This window comes from Symphalangus syndactylus, chromosome 5 (assembly GCF_028878055.3).
Source record: "Symphalangus syndactylus isolate Jambi chromosome 5, NHGRI_mSymSyn1-v2.1_pri, whole genome shotgun sequence".
In the NCBI taxonomy this organism is placed as follows: domain Eukaryota; kingdom Metazoa; phylum Chordata; class Mammalia; order Primates; family Hylobatidae; genus Symphalangus; species Symphalangus syndactylus.
Window position 1 is genome coordinate 130,651,533 of NC_072427.2, and position 17,789 is coordinate 130,669,321.

The 17,789-nt window shown below is 44.5% G+C and overlaps 1 protein-coding gene across 1 annotated transcript in view; it reads left to right on the forward strand.

The window, feature by feature from the left end:
- Nucleotides 1-4,064: 4,064 nt before the first annotated feature.
- Nucleotides 4,065-17,789, forward strand: part of PLA2G4E (phospholipase A2 group IVE) — a 69,368-nt gene continuing 55,643 nt past the window's right edge. Inside the window, exon 1 of the mRNA XM_055276934.2 lies at nucleotides 4,065-4,247. Within this exon, the coding sequence (XP_055132909.1) occupies nucleotides 4,065-4,247 (183 nt within the window). The remainder of the gene's footprint in view (nucleotides 4,248-17,789) is intronic.

Sequence of the window (17,789 nt, forward strand, 5' to 3'; positions counted from 1 at the left end):
GTTTTTCTTATTCAATTCCTAAAATGGAAGATCTACAGGTGGATAGAACGCTCACTAAGTAAGTCCTCAGCTTCCAAAACCTAGAGGCACACTATTACCCTACACATTTAGTTAAATGTGCCAAGAGCCAATCTGGACATTTTAATTTAGGCCCCAGTGGGATGGTTCTTCCCGAGTAGCTTCAGATCTCTGGTGTGTCCAACAGCCCCTTTCCCTATGTGATCTCCCCACTCTGCTTCCCGTGAAGGGCCTCTCTTATTGGAGAAAATCCTTCCTTATTAAAGAGCCTGCCCCTGGAAACTAAGGATGTTTTTTGTTTGTTTTTTTTCTATCTGTAGGCTTTCCCACATTTTAAACAACTATTTTAATGTAACAAAACTTCCTGACATTTTAACCATACCATGGAAAATGCCTTTTCTTTATCTTTTGTTTTTGCAATAAAAAATAAAAACAATCAGTCCTTTATCCAATGAAATGAGCATTACTTTTGTGAATAACCAATGCAAAATGAAACCAACTAAAATTTCACATTATAAACTTTTAAAGAACTACATCTTAAGAATAAAAAAATTGTCCTGGCAAAAATTAGACTTGTAAAGAGATAGTGGCCACAAAGAAAAAGGTAAAACCCATCATAAAGGGTACGATTTCATGGTGTGCGGAAAAGACTTGGTCCCAACGAAGATAAGCAGCAAAACTGGAAATCGCTAAGTATTATTCTATTAAAAATAATCAAGAAGATCAAGAAATTAAATTGGCTTAATTGAATTTGCTCCAGAAAATACGTTTTTCTTTTTGTTTTCTTTAAAATTGCCTATACAGCCCACCTTTACCCACCAGATTCTATTCTACTCCCTATTATACATCTTAGGTATTTTTCATAAAACATTTTCTAGATAAGACTTTATTAAATTAGGATACTTCTCATAAAAGCATTTAAGCTTAACAGAATGAAGTTAAAACTTCCCCAGGGATGTAGAAAAGGGAGAAGCTCAAACATATACACATCAAAGCCACATATCAGGGCCCAACATTGCAGTCCTCACTGTAGCCTTCTCAGCTTGTTCTGTTTTTCACCATTAAAAGCTGTCGTTACTGGTCAGGTGCGGTGGTTCACGCCTGGGATCCTAACACTTTGGGAGGTGCAGGCGGGCGGATCACTTGAGGTCAGGAGTTCGAGACCAGCTTGGCCAACATGGCAAAACCCCATCTCTACTAAAAATATAAAAATGTGCCTGTAATCCCAGCTACTCGGAATCCTGAGGTAGGAGAATCTCTGGAACCTGGAGGTTGCAGTGAGTTGAGATCATGCCACTGTACTCCAGCCTGGGTGACACAGTGGGACTATGTCTCCAAAAAAAAAAGAAAAAAGCTGTTATTACTTCTGCAAATCTTTCCAAGCCGTGCCTTGCTTTTCTTTCTTTCCTCTGTCTCCTCCCCTCCTTCCTTTTCTCCTTGCCATTTTCCCTTAACTAAATGTGTAGGGTAATAGTGTGCCTCTAGGTTTTGGAAGCTGAGGACTTACTTAGTGAGCGTTCTATCCACCTGTAGATCTTCCACTTTAGGAACTGAATAAGAAAAAAAAAACTAACAAATACAAAAAATACACATAGTCCTGTGGAGCCTATTCTAGGAGTGGCCAACTGTGGGGCCACCCAGGGCCTGGCTGGGCAGGGAAGTGGGGAATTTGGCAGGACGAGTGGCCAGGTGCCCTGGAGGGATTCTGGGCACATGGTGCTCAGTGCAAGAATGTTTGTTGGAGCTGTTATTTCAGCTGAGGTTAAAATTCTTTGCTTGGTTTTTATTTTTAATATGTAGGAGGTGAATTTTACAGGAGACTAAGCTTAATGAGGCCTGGAGACATCCCCTAGAAACATTTTAAAAGGATAAACATTCAGATACTCCCTGACACCAATCTGGAAATGACATGAGGGCTCCTCTCTGATCCTGCCCCTGTGCCCAAGTCTAATTTTGTTTTTTGGGTTTTTTTGGTTTGTTTTTTTGTTTTTGCCAGGTTGGTTTTTTATCCCCAAGATATGATTCTTTCAAAGTTTACCACATGAAATGTTAGCTGGTGTTGGTTTTATTTTGCATTGATTATTCACGAAAGTAATTCTCACTGGAAACTGGATAAGAATTGATAATTTGTGTTTTTTTAATTGCACAATAAACCATCACCTATCAATATTTAGTCTAATCCAGGTCTCCCTCTCACATTCTAAAAGTTCACCTTGAATCAGAAGTTATTCTGGGTCTTACACATAACTTTCTCTTTGACTTCAAGGAAGCTTGATTTCAAACACCTTTGTATCTACACATCTCCATCCACAGAAGTTTTTTCTTCCAATGTCAAGCTTCCTTTCTCCCTTGTGGCAAAATAAAAAGTAAAATATTATAGCCATGTCTGGTATCTACACACTCCCTCCATGAAGAGTTGCCTTTTCCCCAATCACTTGCCAGCACTGGCTTCTAGTAAAGACCTCCAGAACAAGTCCCCTAAGAAATGGAAAACATAAACCAACAAGCTTTGTAAACTGTGAAATGTGATGCGGGGAAGAGATCTGGCAACTCTTCAAGTCGATTCCAAACTGATATTTTTACAATGTATTTTCCATTTATTTTATTTCATTTTAAAGTTTACTTTTCGTTGTTTTATTCCAAACCGCCTTTGCTTTGTAAGGGAACCAGGTGTGTACTTGACAAACGCCAACTCCTTTTATCCTTATTAGCACTGCCATTCAAGCTATTTTTTTCCTATATAGCACAAACGGAAAAATGACGCTTTATAAGCATCTCCTACCCAAACACATGACTGGTCAGTCTAAGTGTGGGTCTGGCTGTTGCTTGGTTTATTGATTGATTGAGACAGGGTCTTGTTCTGTAGCCCAGGCTGGAGTGCAGTGGCACAATCTCAGCTCACTGCAACTTCAACCTCTTGGGCTCAAGCGATCCTCTCACCTCAGCCTCCCAAGTAGCTGGGACTACAGGCATGCATTGCCATGCCCAGCTAATTTTTGTATTTTTAGTAGAGTCAGGATTTCGCTAAGTTGCCCAGTTGCCCAGACTGGTCTCAAACTCCTGGGCTCAAGCGATCCACTTGCCCTGGCCTCCCAAAGTGCTGAGATTATAGGCATGAGCCACTGCACCCAGCCTGTTGCTTCATTTCTGATAGGGCTATTTGGGCCAGAGACACCCACTGGAAAACCACAGCCTCAGAAAAGAGAGGGGGACGGCGGGATACTCCCAACTAGAGAGGATGCTGGGTGCCTCAGAGCCGGCACACAGAAAGACAGGAAGATGAACATTTCAAATGTATGTTAAAAACAGTTGTAAACAGAACATAAAGAAGGGTTCTTAATTTTTTTTAATTTTTGTGTTTAACATGGAACTAGGACACATCCCCTTTAAGCTGCCAAATATGGCATCTATTAAACCAAAGAGAGCCAAAGTAAATGATTAAATTCTATTCTGGCCCGTGGCCCCACCATCAGCTCTGAACACAAGGCTAAGTATTTATTTTCAGGCTTAAAATAGAGATCTGGGGGTGTCAGGCAAGAGCCAAGGACTACCCAGGAAAGTGAGGCTCCTTCAGGGGCCTGGATGGCCTCAGCCATTTCACCCCCAGCCCTCTCTCCCTCCCGCTCCCACTGACATATTGAGTTTCGCACTTTAAAAATAGCTTTGCAGCACTAAGAAGCTTTCTCTGAGCGTGGATCCCAGCCCTGAAACGCAGGCCTCCCTTGACGGAGAGCTGCCCTGTGTGAGCAGAATGCTAGCTCCCTGCTTGTCTTTCAGGCAGCGCAAGAAATTTCTCTCCACAAAATAGGTCCAGATGGTTTGAAATATTCACAGAGATAGACGTGGGGCTCCTTTAGTTAAGCCCTGGCTTCCTTCAGCTCCTTAATAATTCATCCTGGCTTAGCTTCAGGAGGAGTCTGATGGCACTGCTTCCCTTTCGCACAAAACTCCCTTGAAATTACCCCAGGAGGCTCCAACAACACCTTACTTTGAGGACCAACCTCAGCTCCACACAGTCTGTCCTGAGTCCCAGAGAGGAGGCTGGGATGAGTCTCCAGGCCTCAGAAAGCTGTCCTGGCCTGGGAACTAATGTGTTTGTCCCACAGAGCCCACAAAAGGATGAAGAAGGCAGCAGGTCAGGAAGAAGCTTCAGTGAGTTCGAGGATACACAGGACCTGGACACTCCTGGTCTCCCACCTTTCTGTCCTATGGCTCCTTGGGGCTCTGAGGTATGTCTGTGTTCCTGGGAGGAGGGTCTGGTCCCTTAAATTTTACCCTCACTTTCCTGACTCAGAAAAAGATCACCTGCATTGCTGCAGAGTTAAGAGGTTGTGGTTTTGTTCATTTCTTTCTCTCCGGAGGAGTCCCTTTACCCCGCTGCCATCACCTATCTGTCCTTATCTTCCTCTGTGCTCAAAAGAACTGTTAACAACGGTGGTGACCTTTTATCAAGTGCATTCTATGCACCTGATACTGCTAGGCAGGAATCAGTATCTGCATTTGATGAAGAAACTGAAGCACAGACAGGTCAAGGAACCTGCCCAAGGCCACATAGCTAGTTTCATGGGCACCTGAGATGGAAGATATTTGTCAATACGATGCTGAAAAGAGTGAACAAGACCATGCATGTGAAGCACCTGGCAGAGTGCCTGTCACATAGGCTCTCAAACCATGCAGTCTAGCACAGTGGCCTGGCAGGGTCATAAGCATAATTCCATGCAAGTCAGAGAGACTTGGAGGGCACATATAGATCTGGCTTACCTCGCAAACCCCACCTATGAGCGAATACGTAATTCCCATCTGGTAAATTGAGTGGGCTACAGAAATCAAACCGCATCTGAAGGTAATTATCAGGTGATCCAGGTTTGCCTCGTGCAGTTTCTCCTCGGTGGGCGTGTGAGCTTCTGGGAGGCTCTCAGTGATTTGGGGAGGTGACAGGGTTCCTCTGCCCCTCTGGCTGCTACAGTCTTAGCAGTGGCACCAGACTGAGCTCTGCAGGGAGTGAGCGTCGCTTCCTCCCGCCAGCCGAGGCCTGGCTCACAAGGAGCACTGGCCAAGGTCCCCTTGCCTCCTATGAAACCCTCTGGTCTCTGCCTCCTTCTGTCTGGCCCCTGGCCTGGAGGGTCCATCCTGAGCCCCAACCACGGGGTCACCTTGTCTGGCTCCAGAAGGTCCCACTTCATACCTACCACAGCGTCCATCACACAGGTAAGTGAGGGCTGCTTGGGGATGACCCAGTCCTCATGCAAACACCGCTCCATCCTCCATATTGGGGGAGTATGTCCCCCAGCATTCATGTGTTGGAAACTTAATCCCCAATGCAACAGTGTTGAGAGGTGGAACCCTTAGGAGGGGATTTGGTCATGAGGTCGCTGCCCACATGGATGAATTCAAGTCGTGATCATGGGAGTGAGTAACTGAGAGAGTGAGATTGTTATAAAAGTGAGTTCGGCCTCCATCCCTTAACCCAGGTAGACTGGAGGCTCAGTCCTCTGCTGGTGACACTTCCCGGAGTCACATGTGAAGAGGGGTCAAGAGCCCCGCCCCAGGGTTTCCCTCGGTGTCTCTGCCCCACACTATCCCACCATTCCCACAAGAGCTCATCTTCTGCAGTCTCCCAGTCTCCGGTGAGCAGGTGCTTCTCCCCTTCCTCTTCCTGACTCTGCCTCCGTTCTGGAAGTCTCTGCGTCTCATCGGCCGGGCCTGCTGTTGATACGCTGGAAGGGGATGGGAACTGGGGCAAGCTGTCTCCCCTGCTGTCTTGCTAACGAGGTCAATGGCCTGCCCTTGCCTGCCCTGGCATCTTCAGCCTCCTGACTCACACCTAGAAGTGGCAGCTGAAAGGTTTTGGGAGCGATGAAAATATAATGGCTTAATATTTGTGAAATTATTGGCCTCATTCAAGTGGTTAAGAACACGGGCTCTGGAGTTATACCGGGTTCAATCCCTTGCTCTGTCATTTGCCAGCTCTGTAACCTCAGACAAGCTCCTCAGCCTCTTCGAACTTCAGTTTCTCCCTCTATGGGGAAAATGATGTGTGGAGTAAAGAACGTGTTTAGCACAGTGCCTGCGGCGTATGAAGTTGGAGCAATGTGGCTTGCTGTCATTGTTATCATTATGACTTTACCGTGATTTCTCCCCTCCGCCACGTCATCCCCATGCCTGTCACAGTGCACATATGAGGCTGTACCCATGGCCCCCTGGTCTTTCTCCAGCTGCTTGAGGGGGAGCAGAAAGGCCCACATGACTGGGACACAGACAACCGCAAAAAGACATTGTATTTAATTTTAATATTTTAATTTTGATATGTGTAAAGTAATTTCTAAAAATGTTTGGAAAATATAAAGGGACAATCCACTATAATCCCATTAACCCAACACGATAACTACAGTCATGTGTTGCTTCACAACAGGGACATGTTCTGAGAAATGCATCATTAGGCAATTTCACCATTTTGCAAACATCACGGAGTGTGTGCACACAAACCTAGGTGGCATAGCTCCCTACACACCTAGGTTATATGGTGTAGCCTTTTGCTCCTAGGCTGCAAACCTGTACAGCCTGTTACTGTACTGAGCACTGCAGGCAATTGTAACACAGTAAGTATTTGTATACCTAAATGTATCTAAATATAGAGAGGCTACAGTAAAAAAAAGTGTATTCTGATCTTACAGGACCACCATCATATATGTGGTCCGTTGTTAACCAAACTGTCATTATGCAGTGCATAATGATATGGCATAATATTTATACCATATCTATGCCCAGGAGGGGGGTTAGCCTAAAATTATAGTCATGAATATTTTCTATCTTGCTACCTAAACTTCGTATCATTTTAGTGGCCAAATAATATTCTATTGTGCATATGTATGCAACAAAATTTATTAGGATTTTTGTGATGAAATGTCAGTTTTTATAGGTGTTTTATTTTTGCAAATTTCCGTGGAATTTCTCAGAGACTGGTCAATTGGTCATTCCCTGAGACCTTTGTGAAATATCTGAACATGATAAAAAGTGTCACCACCAGCTCTGCAAGAGGGTGTGTATATATGTATGAATGGGGGGCATGTAGGCTTGGGGAATTTGTGCACACTAGGTAACAGTGGAATCTTCAATTACTTATGTGGCAGATTTTGAGGGAACTGCAAGGACCCGCTGCTATGGTCTGAATATGCCCCCCAAAGTTCATGTGTTGGAAACTTAATCCCCAATGCAACAGTGTTGAGAGTTGGGACATTTGGGAGGGGATTCGGTCACGAGGCTGCTGCCCACATCGATGAATTCCTGTCGTTATCGTGGGAGTGAGTCACTGAGAGAGTGGGATTGTTATAAAAGTGAGCTCTGCGCCCTGTTGCTCTCTCGTGCTCTCTTGCCCTTCTGCCCTCCACCATGGGATGACACAGCAAGAAGGCCCTTGCCAGCTGTGGACCCCTTGACCTTGGACTTCCCAGCCTCTGGAGCTATAAGAAATAATCTCTGTTCTTGGTCAGGTGCTGTGGGTCACACCCATTATTCCAGCATTTTGAGAGGCCAAGACAGGATCATCACTTGAGGTCAGGAGTTCAGCCTGGTCAACATAGTGACACCCCATCTCTAGCTGCCAAAAAACATATTTTAAAGAAATAGATTTCTGTTCTTTATAAATTACCCAGTCTCAGATATTCTGTTATAGTAGCATAAAATGGACTGAGACACTCACCAGTCTTCAAATAGCTCCTCATCTGCCCTCCATTTCGGTCCTTGAAGTGTTCCCTCCAGGACCACCCCTATGGATCAGGCCTTCATCTTTTCTGGAGCCAGTTGGAGGCTCCCATTACTGAGTAGCATATTGTCATCCAGTAACCCTAAAGCAAATATCAGCTTATCAGATTACCTTTGAATCACCGCATCTCCTGCCCTGTGGAGGAGTTACCATCTCTTGCCCTGTGTTCTTAGATAACTTCTCATGTGGCTTGTCACACTCCCTCAAGAAGACCTAGGACCATATCCAAAGCATTTTTTCATTCATTGAACAAATATTTACTGAACTCCCACTTTGCACCTAGTATTGTTCTAGGAGTGGGAGAGAGCACGGAGCAGGTCAGACAAGATCCAGCTCTCATGAAACTTATATTTCAATGTGGGAGACAGTGAATAAATATCTGACTATTTCTGATATTTGTGCTATTAGGACAAAATGTGACAGCGAGTGACAGGCAGCAGGGAGGGGACATCAGAAGAGGGTGACATTTGAACTAAGATTTGAATGATGAGAAGATTGATGGCAAGTATTCCAGAAACAGCACATTCTAAGTGCAAAGGCCCTGAGGTGGACACAAGGTTGACCTTTTCTAGAAACAGGGAGAAAACCAGGGTGACTGGAGAGCAGAGAGCAGGGGAAGCAAGGAAGAAAGCAGTGGGAGGTGAAGTCAGGGCCTTATGGACCGGATGCTGCAGAAAGCAGCTTTGATTTTGTTCCAAAACACAGGGGGAGCCTGTGGAGGGCTTTCATCTGAGGACTGACTTGATCTGTTTTATGTTTTACCTGCATCACTTTGTCTGGTCTGTGGAGCATGGATTGCCTGGGGGCCAGAGGCGAAGTGCGGGCCAAGTGAGAAGGCATTTGCTGTGGCCCAGAGAGAAATGGAGGTGGATTGATTAGGGGTGGTAGCATTGGACAGTAGGAGTGGATGGATTCTGGGTTTCCTGGAGGTTGAATTTACAGGACTTGTGGACAGACTGGATATGGAAGGAGGAATCACAGATGCCTAGTGGGTTTTTGCCTTAATAACTGAGAGATGCCACTTACTCAGCTAGGATAGAAATTGGTTGGGGTGGAGGGGTCTGGGTGCCTCTGTCTTTGGTATTTTAAACTTGAGATTCACATCTAAGCAGAGATGTCAGGTGGGCCGTTGAAAATACAAATCTGGAACTCAGGAGACAAGTTGAGGAGGAAATCTATTTGAAATCATAAAGCAGAATGTAGGAGGTTTTTAAGCCATGGAGCTGGATGACATCTCTAAAGGATAAAGAGACAGAAGCGAAGGGGAAGAAGTCTGTGCTCTCCCATTTTCCACCTTTCAGATGCCCGGCAAGGATGAAGAGCCATCAGAGTAGATGAAAAGCAGCAGCCAGTGAAGCTGGAAGCAACCAATGAGAAAGTGGGGTCCTGGGAGCCAAGAGACTTTTTCCATAAACATCCCATCCCGTTATCTTTCTGAGCACAGAGCAGGTGGTCAGTAAATACTCTCAGAAAGCACAAGCTCTGCAGCTGCTTGTTCATGCCTTCTCATCCCCCGGCCCTGCTGTGGAGTGCCAGTGCTGCCTGGGTGGCTGGCTGCTGGCCTGGGAACCTAACAGCTCCCTACTATCTCTTGCATCTCACGGGAGGCAGAGGCCTCCGCCCACTCCAGGGGCCCCACCCCACCCCACCCTCCCAGTTTCACACTCTTGGCCCCCAGCTCATGCCCTTCCCTGCCAGCAGGGCTTGCCCTACTCTGTGCCACCCACGTGGAGTGAGGCAAGCTCATTCCTACTTCTTTCTCCAGTTCTGCTGCCTCCCGTCGTAGAGGCTCTCCCTTCCACAACTGCCACCTTTCCAAACCTTGCACCTAACTCAAGGCTCAGCCCCCTGAGACTCCCCACCGGCCTCCACGTGGGATCTTGACAGCCTCCCCTTCAAGACCAGCCCTGTGTACCACGCCTTCACCTTCCGGGTCACTGAAGCCCACTGGATGCCCTCATATCTAATCTATCACCATGCCGTGTAGGTTCTGCTCAGAAATACCTCTAGAGTCCACACTGCTTCCATCTCTGCCCCCTACCCAGGCCCAAGTGACCATTTGTTTCCCATCTGAGCCACTACAACACATCTTCCTGACCCTGTCCTGCCCAATTCTGTCCCCACCCAGCAGCCAGATGATCTCATTCACATCACTTCCTTTCTTTTTTTTTTTTTATTATACTTTAAGTTTTAGGGTGCATGTGCACAACGTGCAGGTTAGTTACATATGTATACATGTGCCACGTTGGTGGGCTGCACCCATTAACTCGTCATTTAGCATTAGGTATATCTCCTAATGCTATCCCTCCCCCCTCCCCCACCCCACAACAGGCCCTGGTGTGTGATGTTCCCCTTCCTGTGTCCATGTGTTCTCATTGTTCAGTTCCCACCCATGAGTGAGAACATGCGGGGTTTGGTTTTTTGTCCTTGCTTAATACCCTTCGGTGGCATCCAGTTTCTTAAGATAAAATCCCAAATCCTGACCATGGCTTCCAAGGCCTTTCTGACCTCATCACTGCTTCCTCACCGTGCCCCAGACACAGGTGCTCAGTTTCTGAACACGCCAGCCTTTTCCACCCCTCAACGCCTTGCACTGCTGTACCTTCAGCCTAGGGGACTCTCCCCGTGGCCTGCATGTAGCTAACCCCGATTTTCCTACAGGCTTCAGCTTCAAGGCTGCTTCCTCTGGGAGGTCATCCCTGACTTCTCCCCAAATCAGAATCCATTCCTGTCTTTCATAGCACCCTGTTACTTTCCTTCCTGATACTTATCACGGTTGATGGTTAGAAATTATTTTCTTTCAAAGCTACTTCCCTAGAAGCTTCCCAAGAGCAGGCACCACGTTGATTTTGATACTGGGAATCTGTAGCACGGTGCCTAGCATTTAGGAGGTACTCAAAAGTCTCCGTCGTCAGTGAACAAAGCTTTCACTGACTTCTCCAGCCCATGCCAACCTCGAGGTTCTTTGCGTTCCAAGTTCACTTACGGTTAGTTCTTTCCAATTTATTTGTCCTGTAGCAAAAAGAATAACAGTAACCATAACAATTTATTAAGGTTTATGACATGCCAGATTCTGTGTGCCAGATGTATATGTGCAGTGTTTATATATATATAATATATAATCTTTTCAACAATCCTATGAAATCAGTACTATTGACCCCATTTTACAGATGAGGAAAGTGAGGAGTGAGTTTCAGAGAGACAGAGTAAACGCTGAATGCTGCCCCACTAAGTGCCAGAGCCAAGATATGTACTCGGGTCTCTCTAACTACAGATCTCCTGCTCTTTCCTCTACATTTGGCTTATGGGTCTTGCCTGTGAGCTTCTGTTGATGTTGTGAGCTTGTTATCACTGGCCTCTTTGGTTTGTGGTTGTTGTTTTTTGTATCCTCCATCGCCATGCTCCCTAAATACCTACATTTGTGAGGATGTGTCCATTAGCAGGTGAGGGCCACCCGGGACAAGAGACTCCATGTTCGCATCAGACTTGCCCCATGAGGTGAGTTCCAGGGCTGGTCCTGAGAAAGGCCAAGTGGATGGCCACCCACAGGTCCGGACCTACGGGTGCCCACAGGCCCACCTTCCTCACATATTTCCCTCGCTAGGCCAGGCTGGCCCTTCCCTGTTCCCTCCTCCCTGCCTAGTAAAGTTCCCACCATCAGAGCCACTTACCTCTTAGGCAACAAAGGTGGGCCTGGCCTCCGGAAGGCCTCTCCCACATGCTTCCAGCAGCTGACGGCATGAGCAAGCTGTCCTCTGAATCTGGGGCGTGGTGGGATGGAGAGTAACAGACTCTCAAAACTGGAACAGATCATGAGGTTTCCAGAGCCACCCCCGCTTGCCCAGCGTAGGAATCTCCGCCATACCTTCCAGGCAGGGACCCCTTGCCTAATTCTAAGAATGGAAACTTATTACCTTCCAAGTGACTAAGTTCTTTCTTACACCAAGGTCAAATCTACCCACTCAGAAAGGCCCTATTTCCACCATCAGGTCAGGCACAATATCAGTCTAACCCTTTCTGGTGCTTGACAGCCCTTTTCATATCTGAAGTTGCCTTCCATGCTCTATAGTTTCAAGCCCCTGCTGGCCTGGGCTCCAGTATCTGCTTCAGTCACATTTTCAGTGAGCCACGCCTCTGCCCCCTTCCTTGCCCAGTGAGTGGATATTTCACCCAAGGCAAAGAGAAGGATCTGGTTGGTGGACAGATGGCCAGCTGCTTGGTAGAAGGAAGAAAGGGCTTCCCAGCTCTCGAGAAAAAATTCCTTCCCTGGGTGGGTTTGCCTGACCCCATCCTCAAGCTACACCTCCTGCTACTCCCAGAGGATGGCCATGGGAGAAGATACTTTTAACAGAGCTGACATGTATAAATATCTGGTATGGTGGCCTGGGACATGGTAGGCATGAAACATGTTAGCTTTCTTTCCCTGTCTCTAAATGCATTTTTTGCTTTATTTAAAGAGCAACTTTATTTATAATAATGTTCTTTTTACAAAATTGTTTTTCTGATTATAAATAATATATATATTCAGTACAGACATTACAAAATTTGAAAAATGTAATAAAGAAAAAAAACATTCCCAATAACATCATCCAGAAATAACTTCCTGAACCCTTAATATACTTCCTTCCAGTCTTTTTTATAGGCACATATATTTAGAAATTAATTTTCTTTATATATACATATATTGATATATGTAAAATTAAGCTCGTATTGTAAAACCTGTCATTTCTACATATCAGTGAATAGTGATTAATTTTTCTCTGCTATTAAAAACCAGATTTTTGAAAATGGCTATATAACATAGCATCATATCATCTAGGTTGTTTCCAATTTCGGATGCTATGACCATTTGGGGTGTGCTATGAACACCCAAAAGCCTAGAAAATATGCCATTGGTATGCAAATTACAATGATTCCTCTCCCCTCCTTGTCAAGTTGGCAGAGAAGTCAAGATTTCCCTCCAAATAGCACAGAATTCGCATGGCCATTGTCCCCGTCCATGAGACAGACCCCCATCATTTGTCTGCTGACTTGAAACTTTACAAAAAGCCTCTCTTCTGATTTGCCCAGGCTAAAGAATGCATCTGCCCTGTCAGGAGCAATGAGGAGGGTCCCTCAGCAAAGGGACCTGGTGACCAAGTGTCTCTCGATAATGATACAGCTCTGTCCCTCCACACACACACACAGAGCCAGTTCCCCTCAAAGAGACCCATGGTAGCAAAGTGAATTAGCATGAAAGAGTCTCAGTATTATTTCTGTGCCTTAGGTTCTGATAAGCTAAACCCTAATACTGAGTTCAGGACACTGGTCTAAACTTCCCTCTTTAGGGCACATTTCCTCTCTGGAACTCTCAGTGTCCTTCCTTGTCATCTGACCTCAATGAGTCTCCTGGGGAGGTCTCTTTAGTTCATCATATACACTGCAATAACTTGACTCCTCAATGAGGAGTCCGAGTCCCAACCTCTTTCCCCGTCCCCAGGAGGCTTGTCTGCTCCTATGTAAATTTATGGATGCAGCTGGATTCGTAAGGGAGGGTGCTGCCCAGCTCTACTCACCAGTATCCAATGCCTAGATGCCATGGATACATCAGTGGGTGTGAGTGGAGTGGGGGCACTGCTATTTCCATCCATCAACAACTTTTTTTTTTCCTTTTATCCATCAACCACTTCTAAGCCCTATCCCTCGTTAAACCAAACAGGCAAATAACAACAACAAAAATGAAAATATTATGGGAATAATACCAAATTAAATATCTTTGAGGATTTGAGCAAGTGTTTGTGTAAAATAAATTCCTAGAAATACAGTTGCTGAGTCAAAGGCAGTGCAAGGTTTGCATATTCATAAGATTACCAAATTGCCCTCCAAAAACTTCGCTCTAATCTACATCCTATCACCAACATTTTACTGACTTCCTCACACCCTCACCAAGACTACATCTTAATAATTTTTAATCCTTGCCAATCTAATAAATGAAACGTGGCATCTCTTTGTTGTTTTAATTTACAGTCTTTAATTTATTAGCAATAATCTTTTATATTGACTTATTGCATAGTCCACTGATTCCCAACCTTTATTGAACTTTAGAATCATCAGAGGAGCTTCTAAAAATTCCAGTGCCCAAGTTATACACCATACCAATTACATCAGAGTATCTGGCAGCCAGGCAACAATACTATTTTTAAAGATCTCCAGATGATTCCAATGTTCAGCGAAGTTCTGAAACTGCTGACATAAACATTACTACCATTAATTGCATGTTTGTATCTTTTGTCAGTTTTTATGTTGTTTGCGTTTTAGTATTTATGTGAAAGAGATTTTAGTTTATTGGGAAAATTAACCCTTCATCGTAAGTTTAGTAAACATTTTTACAAATTAGTCTTGTATTATTATGTGTTTTGACATAGAGAAACTTAGTATCTGAAAACTTTATAGTCAGAATTATCCATTCATTTTCCTTTATTGCATCTCAATTTCATATCTTGCTTTCTCACTAATAATGATAAAACAATACCAATACATCTGGAATTTATTTTAATACAAGGAGATATGGAACCAGCTTATTTTTCCCCAAATGACAAAATGATTATTTTTTTCAGAAAACTTATTTTTTCAACATAATTTATCAAATAACCTGTCCTTCCCCTATTAATTTGCAATGTTGTCATTTGTACATGTAAATATCCTGTATGCACTTGGATTTGTTTCTGGATGCTCTAGGCCTTAAATACTGTAGTGCGTGTGCGTGTGTGTGTGTGTGTGTGTATGTATGTATGTGTTTTAAAGTTTTGTAGAATGGTGGAGGGGGTTTCACTATGTTGTCCAAACTGGTATTGAACTCCCGGCCTCAAGCAATCCTCTACCTCGGCCTCCCAAAGTGCTGGGATTACAGGCAGAAGCCACCACAACTGGCCAAATACTGCAGTTTTAAAATACATTTACTAGATAGAATTAGTTTTCTCTCCTTAATTTTATCTGTTTTACACATTCACTGAACATGTTTTCATTTTCATTTTTCTGCATACATTTTACAACTTTTGGTTAAGTTCCCCCAAAACTTCTGGTTGGAAATTTAATTGGTTATTGTACTAAATAAATAGATCAATTTAGGAAGAATTGATCATTTTGTTTTCCCATTTAAGAACATAATTTTTCAAGTTGTTTTATGTCTCTTAGGAGAGTTTTATAGCTTTCTACATAGTGTCTGTGAATTTCTTATTTATTTTTCCTTAGGTTTATTTATTTTATTTTTCATTGCTATTTTGTATGTGATCTTGTTTTCTTCTGTGGCTATGATTTTTGTAGAAAAATTAGTATTTTTTACTTATTTATCTTTATAATCCAGTCTTCTTATATCTTAAATTCAAGTATATGTATATATACATACATATGCAAATTCAAGTTTTCATATATATATATATATATATATATACACACACACATACATATGTATGTATATATGTATACTTGGTTCTATTTGAAGATATTCATTCTATTCTGTTGATCTGTCTGCTAATCAGTATACCAGTATCACACCATTAACAAAAGTATTTTTCTATATTGGTACATTCTCTTTATAGTTCTTTTTCCAAGACTGCATAGAATTCAGTTATAGAAATATGCAATCATTTACTAATATTTCTGCCAATATTGAGCATATATGTGGTTTTCAATTCTTCACCATCAAAAATTTTAAATGAAATTTTTGAGCAGGTAGCATTTGTATTCCTTGGTGTGAGTTTCTAAGAGTGTAATTACTTGGGCATAAATAGTCTTGTAGCTTTGGATAACTACTGCTGTATATTCATAAGTGTTGATGGTGCTTAGATTTGACTAGGGTAAGAGGCTTGAAGGCAGTGGGTGGGGGCAGTGGGTGGAGTCCCAAGAACATGGGTTAGTAAAAGTAAAAGATCTTGAAAAGATGCCCAAGATCCCTAATAATAAGGAAAATGCCTATGAAAACCATAGTGAGATACCATTTTATATCCACTGGATTAGCAAAACTCAAAAAGTCAGATGATACCCCATGGTATAGCCCAATGGGAATTCTCATACATAGTACTGGAAGTGTGAATCAGTAACAATTACTTTGGAGAACACTTCGGTAATATCTAGTAAAATTGGTGATAATATCCCTCATAACCCAGCAATTTATACTCCTAGGAATATAGACACTAAAGAAACATGACATGTACAAGAAAGTGCACAGTAGCATTGTACTCCCCGCCCCCACACTGCTTTCAAGCCTCTTATCCTCCCTTACCATAGTCAATTCTAAGAAAGCTCATGGTGCCAGTACCGCTCTGTGGCCTGCTAGGAACTGGGCCACACAGCAGGAGGTGAGCAGCAGGCTGGTGAGCATTAGCGCCTGAGCTCTGCCTCCTGCCAGATCAGCAATGCCATTAGATCCTCATAGGAGTGCCAACCCTATTGTGAACTGCCTATGCAAAGGATCTAGGTTGCATGCTCCTTATGAGAATGTAATGTCTGATGATCTGTCACTGTCTCCCATCACCCCCAAATGGGACCATTTAGTTCAGGAAAACAAGCTCAGGGCTCCCACTGATTCTACATTATGGTGAGTTGTATAATTATTTTATTATATATTACAATGTAATAATAATAGAAATAAAGTGCACAATAAATGTAATGCACTTGAATCATCCCTGCCCCCCCACCATCCATGGAAAAATTGTCTTCCACAAAACCAGTCCCTGGTGCCAAAATGGTGGGGGACCACTGATCTAAGATATATCAATATCTTAGATATTACACATCAGAATATTACACATTATAATTTTTTAAAAAGTATTTCTTATCTCAGAGATTTTAAAATGGGAAAAAATATGTACCTTGGAATTGATGAAATACAGTAACAGCAAAACTTAGTGTTATGGGATCTTTGGGGTGTCACTTTTCTGGCCAGAAACCTGTGGCTGGTGGCACCTTTGCCCGAGTTTTGCTTGGGTCCGCTGGGTTCATTCTGCCCACTCAGCCTGGCAGGCTGCGCTCAGCTCACACCACCAGCCTGGATCCCACACCTGCCAAGGGAGACTGCATGGAGCAGCAATGGGTGTGTGAGCAAACGTGGGGTCTGGCTACATGCCAGCTGCTGCAGTGAGGTGGGCAGCTGTAGGTGCACTGCAAGCAGCTTCCACAGATGGCTCCAGGGAATGTGGTGGTGCCCAGAAGCTTGGAGATGCCAGGAACCACAGGGCCCCGAAGAGAGAGTCACAGACCTGGCTCCATGAGCTCCCAGGTCTGGGTTCCCTGAAGGGCCGCAGCTCTTCTCTCTTTCTCTGCACCCACAATGAAGTGAGCAAGGGGCATGTTTCAGCCCTGTTTGTGTTACAGCTCTTTTAGCCTCGCCATTTGGTGGGTCCCGAGTTCTTGTCCTGTGACCAGGAAGAATGAGGTACACAGACAAGTGGGGGGTAAGCAAGAAGATAAGGAGCTTTATCAAGCAATAGAACAGCTCAGAGGAGACCCGCAGTAGGTAGCTCTTTTCCCAGCCAGGGTGTCCCTACCAGTGTTCAGCTCCTAGCAGAGTGGAGGCCCTGGAGTGGGAAGCTCCTCCCAGCAGCTGGTCATCCTGATGACCGCTCTGCTCTGGCTGAGCCCAGGGCTTCAGAGGGGAGGAAGTGCGCGCACGTTGGTCCATGGGCAGCCATGGGTGAGCCTGGAAAAGGTACCACAAGTTCCCACTCTGATCTGCAGAACTGGCAGCCTGGCCTGAAGGTGGGGCCTCACCAGGGACCCAACCTCTTCTACCCAGGAGCTTGTCTGCCTCCTGCTGCCATCTATGGTGCCCAGGCGGCTGGTGCCAAGGGGCACCTACAGGCCAGCACGGAGCTGCCCTCAGTCCCCCACCCTTGGCGTCACCCCCAACCCCATGCTTGTTGGCAACCAAAGTCTGGAGCGGGCTGAAGCGGCAGGGGGCTGGCATATCAGCACTGCCCCAAATATGTGCACCCCCGGCCAGGCTGCAACAGCTCCTGGGCTCAGCCCCACG